This window comes from Canis lupus, chromosome 5, assembly GCF_003254725.2.
Source record: "Canis lupus dingo isolate Sandy chromosome 5, ASM325472v2, whole genome shotgun sequence".
NCBI classification, from domain to species: domain Eukaryota; kingdom Metazoa; phylum Chordata; class Mammalia; order Carnivora; family Canidae; genus Canis; species Canis lupus.
This window is the reverse complement of record NC_064247.1, coordinates 73,923,274-73,941,161: the sequence shown is the minus strand read 5'-3', so window position 1 is coordinate 73,941,161 and position 17,888 is coordinate 73,923,274. Positions and strand designations below refer to the sequence as shown.

The following is a 17,888-nucleotide window of genomic DNA, read 5'->3' as shown; positions in this document are numbered from 1 at the left end:
TTGTGACACTTGTCGTCTAGTGTAGGAGACAGGCATTATTGGAACAATCACATTATTACACGGAAAAGCACAACTGGAGCACAGTAGGAGAAAAAGAGATGCAAAACCGACTGTGCCCAAGGATGGCAAAAAGACTCTGTGAGGCCTAAGTTTATGTGTCAAGTTGACTGGGCCCAAATATTGGGTAAGTGTGTCTTTCTGGGTGTTTCTTATTGAGATTCACACTGAATCAGCAGACTGAATAAAGCAGGTTTCCTTCCCCAGTGGGGGTGGGCATTGCCCATTTACTAATGTCCTGAACAGAACAAAAATGTGGAGGAAATGGTCCTCAAACTGGGACATTGGTCTTTTCCTGCCTTCAGACTCAGACTGGGACTATATCAGCTCTCTTGGCTCTCCAGCTTGCCAACTGCAGGTCTTGAGACTTCTCAGCTTTTCATAATATAATATGTAAGTCATTCCCATATACATATTTATATCTATACACACATAAGTAAATTGGTACATATAAATTTATGTGTATAAATATAAACATACATATGTATATATAAATATATACATTATGTTTTTATTAATCACAAACATAATATCTAATATAATATTGATATATAGTAATATTACATATGTATAATATATAGAATTCACACACACTTGCCTCTGTTTCTCCAGAGAACCCTAACACAGCCCCATGCATGCCCAGTCTACCACCAAGAATGGAGAAGGGAAGGTGCTCCCCTGAAAAGCATGCACTGCCATTTCCCTGGACTTAGAAAGTCTCCTTCCTTTCTGTAGAATAAAAGCCACCTGCTCCTCATTTCAAGTGTTCCTGAGAAAACTCTCCTCTACTCTTCTGGCCTAAGGAAGGCAGGGCTCAGCAAAAGATTGTCTTGCTGAAACCATAGTCAGGCAGCTCTACCTGGCTGACGGGGAAGGGCATGGAGACATCCATCCACCTATTGGTTGATTTCTCCTGTCTGTGGAGTTGCCAGCTTCAGCTAGCACAGCCACCAGCCAGGAAAATTTGCTCAGGTATCACCATTTGAGCAAAAATATAATAAGATAACTAAATTTTCTGATACATTAAATGTGATCCTAAGCCAGATATAATATATTTTTGACTATTCATTTATCTGCATTATTTTTGCCACTGAACCCTTCCATTAGAGAGGGAAATTTATAATATAGTGTGACATTACCTCTTAATGTCCTGACCTGACCATGGATTTTCTTAAACTCTATTTTGCTCTGGTTTCTACATATGTTAATTACCAGAACTGTAAAGGTTATTATGAAAATCCAAAAAAATGAGACCTAATAAAGAGGCTTCCACTTAAAAAAAAAAAAGCAGAGGTTATTAAACTAGCAAGTCTTGATCAAATATAATTAGAAGAGGGATCCCTGGGTGGCGCAGCGGTTTGGCGCCTGCCTTTGGCCCAGGGCGCGATCCTGGAGACCCGGGATCAAGTCCCACGTCGGGCTCCCGGTGCATGGAGCCTGCTTCTCCCTCTGCCTATGTCTCTGCCTCTCTCTCTCTCTCTCTGTGACTATCATAAATAAATAAACATTTAAAAAAAAAAACAAATATAATTAGAAGAAAATCCATGGGTAAATTTTTATTTAACATGTGTAAATTAAAAAATGTTTCAAAACCTAATACCTCCAGTTATCTTCAACATTTCACTTTTTTTTTACATCTGATTTCCACCATCAAATTGTCTATGGAACTGTATAGTGGCAAAGTGCCTCTAAACCCAAACATCAACCTGTCCACAACTGAAGAGTATTCAAAAGAAAACTAAAGACACTGTGGGAGTATTATTTGGAAGATATGCAATTTTAGCAAATTAGATAAAAAGAGAATCTTTCTTTTCTGCCCATTTACTTTCACTATAAAAGTCCCAGGACTTCCAGATAGGAGAAGGCTAGAACTATCCTGTCCAGTATGGGTGAGGTCATGAGCACTTGGAATGTGGCTGGTCTGAACCAAATGTGCAGTAATTGCAAAGTGCACACTGGATTTGGAAGACTTGCATGTAAAACAAAAGCAAACTATGTCATTTTTTATTACATTTTGAAAGAACATTTTCAATACTTTAGATTAACAAAATCTACCAATACAAATTTTGTCTCTTCCTTTTTAATTAAAAAAAAATAAGACTACTAGAAAATTTTAAATGACATATGTTGGTTTGTATTACATTCTACTGGACAGCACTGTGCCACAGCAAAGAGGAGATGGAATTCCATACATCACAAAAAAGAAACAGAGCATGGGGGAAGGAAAAAAAAAACACACTTCTGTTGTCATTATTTAAAAATAAAAACCCACTGCTTACTAAAATTAGACTCGTTAAAATAAATATCTTCAAAGACGCAAATGAACTGCATATGAACATTGGGCAATGTAATCCATCAATAAGCATTCTTGGTTCACAACATTCCCCCACATGTCATCGTCCAAACAAATCAAAGAAATCAATTAAAAGTGGTTATGGAGTGTGAAGTCATCCTCTAAGCCAACCATGGAGAGCGGTCTCTCTCCAACTGCTCACTGACAGGCATAGAACGTACTCACTTGTATTTGTTGTGTTAAATCCATCTGCAGTTATTGTTGGCAGACATGGAGAGGTGTGTAATAACAAGACAACTGACAAAGTAGTGAATCAAGAAGACAGATAATCCATCCAAGATGCGCTGTCAAGAACAAATATTGACAATGGTATATGCCGTCACACTCCGTGCAGTGGGCTCTGTACCCACTAAATGTCAGTTCACAAAACGCAGGCAAGGTGTCACTGCATTTATTTGTTGATCAATGTATGCTGAATGCCCTTGCTGCATTATGCTTGCATGCTTCCTCTGTGAGACTAGAAGGTTCTTTGCAGAAACTACCCAGGACTTCTACGTTCCTATCACAGTTAGGACTTTCACTTCAAAGTGACGGAAACCTAAGTTAAACCAGGCTAACAAGAAAAGGGGATATGTTTCATGCAAATGAAAAGCCTGAAGTACTTTAATGTCCAGTATCAAGACTGGGATGACAATTCTCAGGGGATATAAAGGTGGCTGGCAACTCGGGACTTACGTTTTTTCCTTTTTGCTACCCCTAGATGTCCCAGGATTTTATTTCATTGGCTCTGGTCCTATTGTATGTGAATCCCTACCAATCACTGTAGTCAAGGACGTCTGAGATTCCGACTGGTCTCCTACATGGAGAACGTAGGTCCCCAAGGAAAACTGCAACGTTTTTTTACCAAAAGACTAGGGAAAAAGATGCTGGGCAGACAAGAAATTATAGGTGACCACTACTCTGAATCCCCATATCTAACCTGCATATAAAGAGACCTATTGATGAGTTTCTACAGTGAATGAACGTATGCATGGATGCACAAGAAAAATCCAATTCATGATGCATGCCAAACAGAAATGATGTATTTCTAAATTACAGGATGTTAATTACATACCTTCGTATAACAAATATTTATTGAGTGCCTACTATTTGCCAGGGTCTATTCTTGCCACTGGAGACACAGCTATGAACAGCAGAGATGAAGTCCAGCCCCCATCAAGCTGCTATTCAAGTGCAGAGGGCAGTACATGCAAATTCACAAAGTGTTGATCACACGAGTGATAAGTAAGAAGAAAAGAAAGCTAGGTAAGGCAATGAGGGCGTGACAGGTGCAGGGAAGAACTTTCTGCAATGATGACATTTACAGAGAACCGAAATGCACAGGACATGAAGAGAGGATCCAGGTGAATACTGGGGGTGGGGGTGGGGGAATGATCATCCAAAGAGCAAAGTCAATGGAATAGGGGCAGTGGGGGACTTGAAAGGTGTAAGAGTCCAGAAGGGCTGGGGGTGGGGGGGGGTGGGAAGTATATGATGGTATAAAAGACAGGAAATTCAATCAAAGGAGCCCAATCACATACGGCCTTGCCTGTCACGGTCAGGAATTTGGATTATAAACTAGGAGTAATGGAAAGCCATTAGCTGCCAGGGAAAAAAGATGAAATAACTTGGCAGCTGTGAGAAGCACAGATTATAAGGACACAAGAGGGGAAGGAGAACCATCAGACTGGAAGCTGTTACAAGAATCCAGGTGAGAGAGGAGAGTGCCATGTATCACAGTGGTAGCAGGAGAGGGGATAACGAGTGGTCAGAATTGGGTATATTTTCAAAATACCCAACTCAACTGACTGTGAGCAATGAAATGTACAAGGGGGGGAGGTGTATATGATCACCTGCTATTTATGCATTTTCATTCAACCTGCTTTCCCACCATATTAAAAATCAGTCATTCAACACTTGTGTTCTCATAGTGCCTTAAACGAGACATTATAAAGTTAATTTTGTTGCACTGTCCTTCTGTGTTTTTATCACTGTCACCATCATTCTCCACTTTGACACTGGACTATCTTAGAAATTAGGAATCATATTATCATTTTTATATTTCCACAGTCTATCACACTATAAAGCACATAATAGAAATGTGCTGGAAATAAATGCTTTGGATTAGAAGGATGGGTGGGTGGAGGGTTGGATGGGTGTAGAGATGGGTGGGTGGTAGGCAGGAAGGAAGGAACAGAGGGAATAGAAATGTCAAGCAATTAGCCAGGCGTACAAACACCCCAGATGACCTTAACTTTGCTAACCTATTACATTTATAAAGAAGTTGGGTAATTTAGAGGATGTTGCTATTATACAGGTACCAGGTACCAATATACCACATCCTCTCAAAAGATGGTCTAGTCAAGGAAGTGACGAAGGAGACAGGTTCAACAATCAGGTCAGCTGATGAGTCTATGCATATGAAAGAATTAGCTCCCTTCTCCTGCACCCCAATTAAAACAGAGCTCCTTGCCTCTTCAGGTACTGTGAACTTCCAGTATGCCCAACTAATACAGTATATAGAAAAATCCGTATACCTTGTCAAGATTCTCAGGCTTGAGCATACATTCATAAAAACCCAGAGAACATTCTCGATCTCATTCCAGAGCTGCCCATTGTTCCCACTGTTATAGATCCACAGGACAGAGAGGATGTTTAACTTTTCCATAAGGTTGGCAGCAGACCCAGAAATGGAATCCACATCTCTAATCTATATCCACATGGATAGACTCCCTCCCTCATAAGAATGCAAGGGTAAATTTTATTATAAACATATCTGTTTCTTCAGAGATCCATTTATTTTCAGCAGTCTGGGTTGGCATGCTGTGCAATTCAAAAGCAAATACACATCCTTAAAAAGATTTCCAGACAGTTTTTTTTGCTGCCTTCCAATCCACCCCGGTCCCTAGGCACCAGTCATACACAGTCTTCCGAGGTATGTGTCTCAAAAGTAAAAATCATTATTGAATCATCATGGTCAGTGAAATTATTTTAATGACAACAGCAAGTATGCTCTGGAAAAAAAAATGCTTACATAAATGCATTTTATTAAAGAAGCCAGCTATCAGTGATTCTCAGCTGGTGACAAACATACCCCCAGGTACACTTGGCCATATCTGGAAACATTTTGTCCTAACTGTGGGACGCTCCTGGAATCTGCTGGGCAATAGTCAAGCATCCTTGAATGCACAGGACAGTTCTCACAAGCATCTATCCATGTGAGTAGTGCCCTGCTAAGAAACCTGGTGCTAAATTGTATAATAATTTCCGAAGCAGTCTTCAATAGGGAATATCTACGGATACTTGCTGTTTCTCCTTGAAGCCACGGACGGTCTCGTGTGCTCCATGAGGAAGCATGAGCGGTTGGTGGAAGATGTAAGAGGACCATGATTCTGGAAACAGTAGGGACTTACTATGTGACCCACCTGCTGCAGGTCAGCACTCTAGAAATTTTCCGTGTTAGGTTTTTATTGCTGCATTACAAGTCACCAGATATTTAACAGCTTAAAAATAACACCCATTTGTTAGCTCGCCGTTTTGCAAGTGAGAAGTCCGGGCACAGTGTGACTAGGTTCTCTGCTCTGGGTTTCCCAAGGCCTCAGTCAGGGTGTCAGCCAGGGCTGCATTCCTTGCTGGACGCTCTGGGAAAGAATCCACTTCTAAGTTCATTCAGGTTGTTTGCAGAATTCAGCTCCCTCCAGCTGTAGGACTGAGGTCCCCATTTCTTGGGGCTGCCAGCTAGAGGCCACTCTCGGCTGCTAGGGGCCACCTGTGCTTGATATCCAAAGCCAGCAACGAGACGCTCACATGTCCAATCCCTCTAGCTATGAATCTCTTTGACTTTTCCTGATTCTGTACGATCATAGGACTATCAGGTTGGACCTACCTGGAAAATCTCCCTATCTTAAGGTCAACTTATTTGAAGCCTTGACAACATCTGCAAAATTCTCTTCCCAGCAATACATGCATAATGACTGGATAACTGGAGAGCCATGTCTGGACACCAAGAGCTACAGTTTGTACATGGCACCATCAATGTCACTTCCCTCTCAAAGCAGTCCATCAATAGGGCTTCCTTCCACCCCCAACTCCACTTTACAGGTAAGGAAACTAGATTCCCAGAGAGGTGATAATTTCCCAAAGCTGAGTGAAGAATAGATGGGAACTCTCTGTATTATTTTCGCAACTTCTTGGGAGGCTAAAAGTATTTCAAAATAAAAAGTCTTCAAAAAGAGTAATTTCGCAGAGATCTCCTAACAATTAAAAACCACGGGCTTCTAAAATCTCATGCATTTTAACATGCCAACCTGCCCTCTTAAACTATTGCACAGGCATTTCTAAGGTGACAGCACCTCTGAAGCCACTGGCATTTATCTGGACCAGGGATTCTCAATTTTGACTGTGCATTAGAACCAGCTGGGGAGCCACTAAAAACTACACATGCCAGGGCTCCATCCCCAGATACTCAGCTTCAATTGGTCTGGGGCAGGATCTGAGCATACATGCTTCTTTTTAAAGCTCTCTATGCTAAGAATTACTGATTTAGACATGATTTAATCATTATTACATAGGCAGGAATAAACAGAAATTAGTATTTGCTTTACACACAAAAAGAGTCCTTTTAAAAGCATGGAATTCATTTTGCTTCAATGCGTCTTACTGAAAAACAGTGGCTGTAAACCCCTGAGATAAGACTAAGATATAGGAAAGTATAGGAAACACATGTGTATATAAGATATACGTGTGTGTGCGTGTGTATGAAGAGCAAGAGCGCATTTAAGTAGAAATTTCTCTCCACCACATTTCTGTGTTGCCTGAAACAGCTCTACACTAAATAAAGGTAGGGGATCAATTATGTTCATCGTTATCAACAGAGAAATTAATCTTGGGTAACCATTTGTCTCCTGGAAGTGGCAAAGTACCATATGAAAGGGAGATGAGGAATCATAAAACCACAGAATGAACCCACAGACGCTACAAAGCAGTCTGCTGTCAGAGAACTCGGGAAATCCCTGGAGAGATAATCTCCTTTTACTAGATCATGCCCATCTCTTTTAAGTGCCTTCTCTCAAATAAGGGTAGCCGACTTCCAGTAAATTAGTGGTGTGCGTTATATAATTTATATTAGGAAGCATGCCCCCTTGACTCATACTGGTAATAAAGGCAGATAAAATATTCCGGACTCAGTGGCATGAATAAGCAATCAAAAGAATTCAGCTGCAAATAAAATCCTTCGATACATCAAAGGCATCCCTTCAGGAGAGGTGAGCATGCCATCCAGATAGAACACTCTCACCAGACTTGTATTATGGTATTTGAGCAGAGTCTGCCCTGTAATTGGATAGAGAAACCATGGGAACAGGCTTTCATGGAAATAACTTGATATAACTGAAAGGGACGTCCTGGGTTTGTGGACAGAGCTGGGTGGGAAGCCCAGGCAAATTGTTTTGGTCATTGGGCAGTGCTTAGTGGGCAGTGCTCCCTGGGCCTCATTACGTTTGGACTTTAGGAATTAATCAGTACCACTTTCTCTTAAATTGTTTATTGTCGATGGTGGGAAATCATGCAATTTTACCAGCACATCTACTCCACTGGAGAGAACCATTCTCCCAAGTGACTTCCTTAGGCTCACGGAAAACAAAGGTGAAATGAGTTCACAGTAACTTTGCATGATTTACCACCACGGTAATAGCCAGTGATGCTGGGTGGCTAATGTTTATATCAGCAAGGAAATTTCTGGCCAGAGCTGATGTCCAGTATGTGTTTGGCGCCTCAGCTTTTCATGAAGTGGGTCTCTTGGTCTCTCTTTCTCTCTTGTGGAATATAGAATTGCATGCAACTAAGAAGACATATATATGCATGTTCTCTTCAGCAATAGCAAAAAACTGGAAACAAATATATTAACCAGATGGAATGATTAAATATGTAGCGGTTAAAAGAATAAGATAGATGTACATGTACTGATAAGCAGGAAAGCCAAGATATACATTATTTTCAAGCACTCCCCCTTCCCATCAAACAAAATGCTTCAGGTATTGGCTAATACCATCTATGTACATTTTAAATGTCCACACATGCATGCACATGTATGTGTGCACACATTGCACACACACACACACACAGATGTAATAAACTCTGGTTTCAAAAGGAGCTTCAAAGCAATAACTGGAATCGTTGGCTTGCTGTGCCTCATCCCTGACTTCCTTCCATGCATTAATTCACTTATCAATACTTAAGTGAAGACATAATTTGGTCTTGTTCAGATATACAGATGAATTGAGTGTGGTCATCTGAGGATCTGAGGCTTACAGAGAGCAAATAAAGTCCAGGGCTCCATACACTTATTCTCATATAGGATATAGGCTGTGTATGTATGTGTGTATATATTATATATATATATATATATATATAATATATATAGGATATAGGTTATAACTGTGGTGTCATTGCTGAGTAAAGGCACATGAGACACAGGCACCTAAGGAAATGTTGGATTCCCCTCTGGAACTCAGAAGGTCCTCCATGCAGAAGGAAAACCAGCAAGGTCAAAAAGCTGAGTCAGAGAAAGACAACAGTGATGATGTCACTGGGTACCTTGGATCCAGCCTTGCTCAAAGCTAGCCATCCTAAGACAAGGAAGGAGGGAGGGGTGGAGGCGGGAAGCATGAATTAGAATTATCTCAGAGCCAATAAATATATTTTCTTATGCCTCACCTAGTTTGAGATGGAGTTCTACTTGCCAGTGAAACTTCTAGGGCATACAAACAAGAACAATCTGCACTTCGATTACATAAGCCACCTGCCTGACCCTTTTAGTATACGTATTGGCTGATGTGAGTTAGAGCACAGACAGTCGCACTTATATGTCATGATGCATTCCATAAAGCAAAAAATAATTGTCCCAAAGAGGTTTCAGCAATCCCGTTTCCCCTGAGAAGATTCTTTGTAGATACGTTTAGGACACTGATTCAGTCAACAGTGCCACCTGGGTTGGGATCATCTGTGAATTTTTTTCTGAATCCCCAAATGGATACCTAGGCTCTACCCAGGACCCATGGAATTCTCTGAGAGAGAGCCTAAGTGTAGGATGCTGGGGGTTTGTTTTTGACATGTCTAGGTCTTTCAGCATTTCAGCATGGAGGAAAAAATGCCACTTTAGACCTTGAATAAGCACAAGCTCACTGGAAGTTACAGGTTATGAAGGGCTTGGTCTGTGTCTTAGCTGAATTCTCCTTTCCACGGCCAGTTTTAATAACTCAGGAAGTGCTCAATAAATAGAAACTATTATTATTATCTTGGCTAAAACTTTCCCGCCTGTGGGTGGTAAGGAGGGTTGGCATTAGCCAGCTTTGGAAGCTCTGTTATGGAAGGAGGCTTGCAATAATGATGATTATTCCTCTCTCGTTACCACTACCAACATTATTACTATGTGCTTAGGCTCTGTTTTAAGCATTGCATATAGACTATTTTTCTTCCAGTTCACCATCCATAAGCCCTGTTATCCTCAGCTTACCAATGAAGAAATTAAACAGAGAGGATCAGTAATTTGAGCTGAGTTGTGCAGTTAGTAGAGTCCAGAACTGGGACTTCCAAGTCTGAGCTCAAAGCCAGTACACTACATTGCTGTACTGTGCGTGCACCAATCCAAACCTTTATGTGTTTGTTGATCCTTCCTCTTTGATTCTTTATCTTTCTCTCATTTCCTTTCTTCATGGTAGATAATGCAGTGGTTACATTCCCCCACAGAATCTCCAAACAGCCTAGCAGGATGTTACCACCACCCAGGTGCCCTTTCCCTGTTCTGACAGGCTTGATGAAGCTCCAGAATTGGAGCCATTTCCTTCTCAGAACCCTTCCCAGTCCAAAGTCAAAAGCAGTCAAAGGACAGAGCACCCAGTGCATGTTGGGCTAAGCACTCCTCATGCATCGCCACAGTCTTCCGGAGAGAGGAAGAGTTATCATCCACATCACAGATGAGAAAACAAGTGTAGAGCCATGCAGAAAGCACAGTACTCACAATGCTGGAACCCCAGGGTGTGAGCTCCTCCAGTGGCCACCTTCTAACAGGCAGGGAGGGGATCCCTGGGTGGTGCAGCGGTTTGGCACCTGCCTTTGGCCCAGGGCGCGATCCTGGAGACCCGGAATCGAATCCCACATCGGGCTCCCGGTGCATGGAGCCTGCTTCTCCCTCAGCCTATGTCTCTGCCTCTCTCTCTCTCTCTCTCTGTGACTATCATAAATAAATAAAAATTGAAAAAAAAAATTAACAGGCAGGGAGTGCAGGGGAAGGGTCAGCTCTCCGCCCTCCCATGTGAGCACCCTTCAAATCAGCCTTGGGATCCTGCTCTCTGGCAAGAATCTTGGCTATGTTTTCAAAAAAGAGATTGGCTGGCATTCTGCTTAAAGTATTGCTACAAGCAAATAATTGTCTTCACAAATCACCTCTGAAGAGTGGCCAAAAAAACAAAAACAAAAACAAAAAGAAAACCCCTTTTTACCCTTAATGAATCAATAACCTAAGAAAACATCTCTGGTTTGGGTCAGCCTGTATCCAAAACTTAGCAATACAGCCCAGTCTAATCCTTAATTTCACATGATCCTCTCAAGGATCTGTAAAGTTACAAGGGGGTGTATGTGATTCAGCAAACCCCTGCCTGGCTAACGAGGCCCCACAAAGCACGAGAGCCCAGTCTCTTTCTGCCTGTCTGGACTAAGGTCATTTAACTTCAACCCTTTTATGAATGGAAACCAGCTTTCTAAAGGCTGCTGGGCAGGCAGTGGCCAGCAGCAGACAACTCAATGGCTGAGCCTTCTGAGTCATAAAATACTTCTGAAAAGGAGAGATCAAAGCTTCCCTACCGCCTATTGAAACCCAACTGTTTCCAAAGCTCCTCGCAGGGACCCAGGCTCTCCAGAGGATGGGTCCCCGCAGTCACGGTCTAAAGAGGCTACCACTAAGAAAGACATGAGGACACTGGGGCAGCCAGCCATGCAGGAGAAACACCACTTATAGTTTAATTGTTGGGGACAAAGAAAAAAGAAACGAAAGAAAAACTAAAAGACAAAATTAGGTTGGTGTGTCAGGAAGGGAGGCTGGAGGGATCTCCTGCAGCCTTGATCATGGCACAGTTTCCACTGAGGCCCTGACACAGTGCTGAGGCTGGGGCCTGATCAGAGAAGACAGAAGATGCCCTCAGAGCACTCCTCCACTCTTGCCCACTGGGCATTTGCTGAGGTTATTCATCAAAGGTAAAGGACCAAGTACCCTTAGTACAGACCTGGGCAGGAAAGCAAGACGGTGGCAGTTTCTGCATGCTTGGTCGCTTGCTCTTCACATTGTGAATGGAGCTTGGTGTCAGAGTTTATTAAGCAAGGGGTGCATTTCCCTGACAGGAGCACCTGGTAATCAGGTTTATCAGGTCCCAATAAAGTCCAGTTAATCGTAGATCTAGCAATTGCTCTTTTACGGTTTATGCAGAAACCTGGACAAGTTGTTGATGAAAGCATGCCTTAAAGAGAGGGGAGTAGTCCAATTAGTATACAATTCCACCTCTTAGAGCTTCACAATACACATTAGCATATTAAAAGGTGTGAAATGTGTCACACAGAAGACTGTCTAATTGCATGTAAACCTCACGTTTTCCTCACTCTATGGGAATACATGGCCATGAAACCACTTATATGGTCATGAAATCCTTTTATCCCTGGAGCATCTCTCACTAGTTAGAAATCAATACAGAACTATCTTTTTTTGGGAATCATTGCTTTGATTTTCCTGTCACTACCAGACTGTAAAGAGACACTACTTGGGGAAAAAAAAAAAGCTTCCATGACCAAAGTTATGAAAGTTCTAGGTTTAAACAAAGGTCTGTAATGTAGGGCATTTCTAAGTTGTTAATATGCTAATGTGCATGGTAAAGCTCTAAGAGGTAGCCTTAGCACTAAGCTTGACTATGCTTCCTCCCATTTTTAAAATTTTACTCCATGAACTTTTTCTATAAACTCGATTATGGCATCCAACTTGTTTGCAACTTTATCCACTGTGCCCTGAATGGAAGCTCATCAATAGTTGTTGAATAAAGTAGTTACTCAATGTGTCTTTCCAGTCAGCTCTTAAAACAGGACATTTCCATTAAGTTTCAGAAATGGGGTCAAACCAATAGCATTTTCTTCAGGCAGCAATTATTAACACAATTTGTGTATATGTTCATTGTCTCGATCCAATGGTTCTTCAACGTTAGTATGCGTTAGGAACCATTTGGAGAATTAAAAACACATTCCTGACCTTAGCCTCTTTGACCTTCTGCTGTGGGTTAAGAAATTCACATTTTCAACACCTCAGGCAAAGTTAAGGCAGCTGATCCAGCACTCTGAAAAACACTGTCCTAATAAAAAAGAGCTCTAGGGTGAAAGATTTTTGAGCAGAAAGGCCTTTTGGATCTCTCAGTCTGTAGGAAGATAGACACAAGTCCGTTCTATCCTCTCAGAAGACAGAATTAAGAAATACAGGTGAAAGTCATGAGAAGGTAGGTTGTAGTTCAACATCAAGAAGAGTCTCCCAACAACGGTGAGGGCTTCCTGGATGTCATCCCATTCTCCTCACTGTGGTAGCCAAGGAGAGGCTGGATAAGGTAGAAGGGATGGCAGATGGTGATTAGATTAATTGTGACGCCAAGATTCTGCAACAAAGGCTGCAAACCCAGATACCTTCCCATAGTGCAAGGCAGTCAGATGTAGGGGCAATGGTGAGCTGGAGGGCACGTGCTCCTGTGTAAAGGCATTCAAAAATTTTTAAAATAATCCTGCCTGGACATCACGGTGGGCAGGACTCACTCAGGGAAGTTTGCATCTTCTGTTTTTTCCATTATCCTAAGTAAATACCTGCTCAACTCCTGAATAAACTGAACCCTGTCAGTTGTGGGGAAGGGAGTGTATTTTAAGAAAATATTTTAAGCACAGTTTAATTCTGAATTATTGAGGAAAATTCTCTGCAGGAGAAATCCTCACTGGATACGTACATATACAGGTAGGCATGCATGTACTGACGCATATATTTTACTATTATAGTCCTCCCATGCTTTCTCATTCTCTCCTGGGGCTTCCTTGGCAATCAGGATCATAGTTAGTTTTCCCCTTGGTACTCTATTATTGAATGGTGACCTACTGTCCTTTTACACACTGCATGCTTTCCAGGAGGTTGCTGTATTATAGAATGCACTAAAGGCATTCTGATGCCAGCCATCCACCTCCACCATTGCAGAAAACCTGATGTAGAGACTTCATGTGGAAGAGGCTCTACCTATCAGTCCCTTTCACCTCCTGTCAGCTTCTGTATCAAGGCAAGAAGAGTTGCTTGTCTCCTGAGTCGTCTCTCCACGAAGCATTTAGAGGTCTGTCCCTCTCCTGAACTCTTAAAAATCATTCACTGTTCTGAATCTGTCACAGTAGTTGTTAATTAACTTTAGCAAAGGTATGAACCCTTTGTTTGGCCAAAGAAGCAAGGCGATTTCAATGTGTTCCAGGTGGCTAGAAGGATGAAGAAATGTTCCTCCCACCATGATTATTGCTCTCCATCACCATCTCTCAATGTTCCTCGTGAAGTGTCCCCTGCCTGAGCTCACATGATTTCACAGTGTTCACTACTGCTATTTGCTAGTGTTTCACAAGCAGATCAATGCATTGTTGGAGATTCAGAGCCATAATAAGAGAGATACTAAGCCAGCAAAGCAGTGTTTTTGCTCAGAACTCTCTTTTTCTATTTACAGAGAAAAGGAAAAAACACCACGGTGTAGGCTGGAAACATTTATACTATCTGTCCATACGATATGGATAGATCACAAAAGAGAATATACAAATGGCCGATCCGCATAAGAATTAGAACTCAACTTCAGCAACCATTAAGACAACACAAACTAAACCCATATAACTTGGTACCACGTCACGCGCATCGATTCAGTAGCAAAAATGGAAAACACAGACAATAGTAAGTGTTGGTGAGGATGTGGAGTGACTGGAATTCCCATACACTCTGATGGCAGTGCAATTAGTACAACCAGGACCAACAACTCAAAAGAATGTGTCCATCTGCTCACGAAGAGGCATATATAAGAATGCTCAGCAGTACTCCACGACAGCCCACAGCAGGGACAACTTAAATGCCCATCAACAATTAAATGGAAACATTGTGAAATAGTCGTAGGAAGGAATACTGTATAATTTTACTTATGTGAAATAAGTAAAAAAGGCAAAGTTAAGCTAAATTAGAAGTTAGGATAGTGATTACCTCTGGAGGCAAGTGACTGGGGAGGGGACACAGCTGGGCCTTTTGGGACACTGGTAATGTTTCATCTTGGTGGTGGTTACACGGGTGTAAACATTGTGTAAATTCATTAGGCTGCACTCTATGGTTTTTGTATTTTTCTGTATATACTTTTGCACTTTTCTGTATACATTATACTTCAACACAAGGTTACATAAAGTATTCAGAGTGGCATCCAGTTTCTCAGTTTCTCAGTTGTGTTTCTATTCTCTTGCATGTTTTTTTTTCTTTTTTTTTTTTTTTTTAAATTGAGTGTGGGTGTATGTGCTTATGTTTCACAGTTGTTTGGCAGGGTCATGGAGAGGTGGGTAATGCACCGAGGACAAGCGTGATTCTCACTCTACCCCATAGCAAGTGGATCTGGCCAGGGTCAACAAATTAGAGTCAGATGCCTAGAGTGGCACTGGCCTGAGAAATCATTTTACGTGATTCAGGAGAGGAAATTGAGACCTAGAGAAGTAAAGTTATTTAACTAAGTACGTGCAGCTGGTTTGTTGAGCAGTGGAGACAGAATTTGAATTTCATGATTCCAATTCACCTCAGCCTCAGACACAGGCAGACGTAGTTGTCAATTCTTTCACATCCATCCCAATTTTTACATCACAATGGAAAATTTTTAATTTCCTATGTGTTTAGTGATCATTTGCTCCCTGTAAATCTCCAACTTAGAGAAATAACCAGATATCTATTAATAGGAGACAACTAATCAGATTTCCTATCATTCACAGAGATTGGAATTCCAAGAGAGCTAAATACGAGGTGGCTAACTACGTTTTGCTGGAACTAGAATAGCTATAGGGCAATGATTCTCTGCCAGGAACTGCTAAGGCATTTTCCTAGGAAGAAGTCATTTAATCCCCACAGCCCTATGATGTAAACCTTCTTGTTATTCCATTTTAGAGATGAAGACACTAAGACACATAGAGGTTAGTACTTTGCCCAAGGTCCTACCAGTGAGTGCTGGTGTCCTGGACAGTCTACTCTTAACCACTATGTTATGTGGAATGGGATAGTTTACGCTGCTATGGTGAGAGGCCTAACCTCCTGAAAATGTTAGGATACTGGAACAGATAGGAGAGGGGGAAATATGGAGAATGCTCAGAAATGAGAAGACTCATCACATTCAAGCTAAACAAGAAATCCCAGGATTCGTGTGTGTGCGAGCGCACGCACGCAATCATGTTAGAATATATAGGTCATTAGTAAGTCTTATTGATCATTTAAATAGATCAAGCTTAGTTGGAAATTGTTAAATCCTCGCTTTGCTCTATGCTTCAAAGAGTATACCAAAGAGTATCAAAACTCCGCGATGAGAGGTGTTTGCTAAAGTTCAGGCCACGATGTGAAAAAGAAGTTAAATAATAAAGTTTTGACTAGCGAAGGACATGGGGGTTTTCATTCACCAGCACCTACTTCAACCCCTCTTGCTCTGTGTCCTGCTGTGCTGTGTGCATTACTAACTACATCCTCAAACGGGCTTTCTCACTTTCTTCTTCCAGCCATTCCAGAGCACGACCACGATGCGTCTCAACAGACACAGACTCTGATGTCAGTTCAAGACACTTCTCAATTGCAATGCGAACCCAGAACCCATTTACTGCCTCACAGATTTGACTGAATCCTGAAACAAGTATCCTTTACTCCAATATCCTTGGCCTAGAGCACAACTGCTGAAGATTACACAGAGAGGAAATAACACTTGTCCCAGATACTTTAAGTGCTCTGCATCCCTGGATGCCACATGCAATCCTGCCAGCCCTCAAGCACCCCATACCACATTCTAAAAGGATGTCTTATGTGAGCAGGACACGAAAAGATTAGTTAAAAGAAAACAAAAGGCCTCCCTTCTACAGTGAAGGTTGGGCTTCCCGGGGCTGCTGAACACAACTTTGCATTGAAATACAGTTTTCCCATTTCAAAGCAATGTAGAGGCATGCGGCTTGTTAGATTTATATAATGCCTGGGTCTCCCAAGACTTTACAAAGCGAATGGCATCCATCAAATTAATTTCCTTGGGGATCGTCTCAAACATGGAGAATAAAGAGGCCCAGACCATTAAACATCAAAAGAATGCTCTAAATGGTAATTAAAGTTCTATTATATTTTCTTTTTCTGGGAGCAGATTAGATTAATTCAATTGAGAATATTATAAGTATCAAAGCTGACAGTGTGAATGTGTCGAGTTGGCTGGAAGAACACTTAATATTGCAGACATCTGTTCATTCAAGTTACACAAAACACACGAAAAGAGGGAGTCGACCCAGAGGGTGGGGTACTTACCAAGCCAGCACAGGTAGACACAGCGACGGAGGAGGAGCTGTCATTTCTGATAAATCCCTGATAGAAACATCGCTGCACTGTGGGTTCCCGAGTCTCTGAAGCACCATCTTTTCCAAGTACCTGGACAATAAAGTGACTGCTCAAAATCGCCGAGGGCTTAAGTTCTAAATGTAGCTCCTGTCCAAATGCTGAAAATCGGTAATGCAGGGAGCTGCTGGCACTCTGCGCCGATCGCTTTTTCCTGCCGTTGTGCAAAATGTCGTGTGAAATATATGACCCGCCCGAGTCCACTTCTACTGGCGTGACAAAGACGTAATCTGCAACGGGAAAGGTTTAGCTGTCAGCACCCAGAACTCACAGTGCCGAAGGGTCACTTTTCCAATGGGCTGGCAAAGCGCAGCGTACGGCTCGCAGGTGTCTTTGTTCCTATCGCCACGCACCTAGATTAACAGCAATTCAGAGCAGCTCATGAAGGGAACGCTGTGGCCTTTGCAATGTGCGCCGTGACAGTAATTCCTACAAAAACTAAAAGTCAAGCACAATCTTCATGAATCTCAAGAATGTTTGTGGAAAATGCCACAACTTTCTCTCATGGTCTGGAGGGAGACAGATGGACTTAGTATGTGAGTCAGAGCCATCCATACATAAAAAGTGATATTTGGAGACAAAATATCTGCAAAACCACAAGAGTAGAGAAAAGAACAGTTTTTTTTTTTTTCCTCAAGGAGATTAATATCTTCGTGCTTCAACTGAATTGGGAGCATTTGGGGAGGCCGAGTTTAAATTTCAAATGATAACACAATGCTGAGTAACTTGAGATGACATCCCAGATAAGGAGCAAGTACCAGCGGTTTCATATTTCCGATATTAAGTATATATGATAATAAAACCCCAGCACTT

At 41.8% G+C, this 17,888-nt stretch overlaps 1 protein-coding gene across 1 annotated transcript in view; it reads right to left on the bottom strand.

Moving 5' to 3' along the window:
- ADAMTS18 (ADAM metallopeptidase with thrombospondin type 1 motif 18) overlaps nucleotides 1-17,888 on the bottom strand; it is a 143,573-nt gene that overhangs the window by 120,605 nt on the left and 5,080 nt on the right. The window contains exons 5-6 of the mRNA XM_035716126.2: nucleotides 17,347-17,428; nucleotides 16,989-17,314 (exon numbers count right to left, since the gene is read on the bottom strand). Of these exons, the coding sequence (XP_035572019.2) occupies nucleotides 16,989-17,314; nucleotides 17,347-17,428 (408 nt within the window). The remainder of the gene's footprint in view (nucleotides 1-16,988; nucleotides 17,315-17,346; nucleotides 17,429-17,888) is intronic.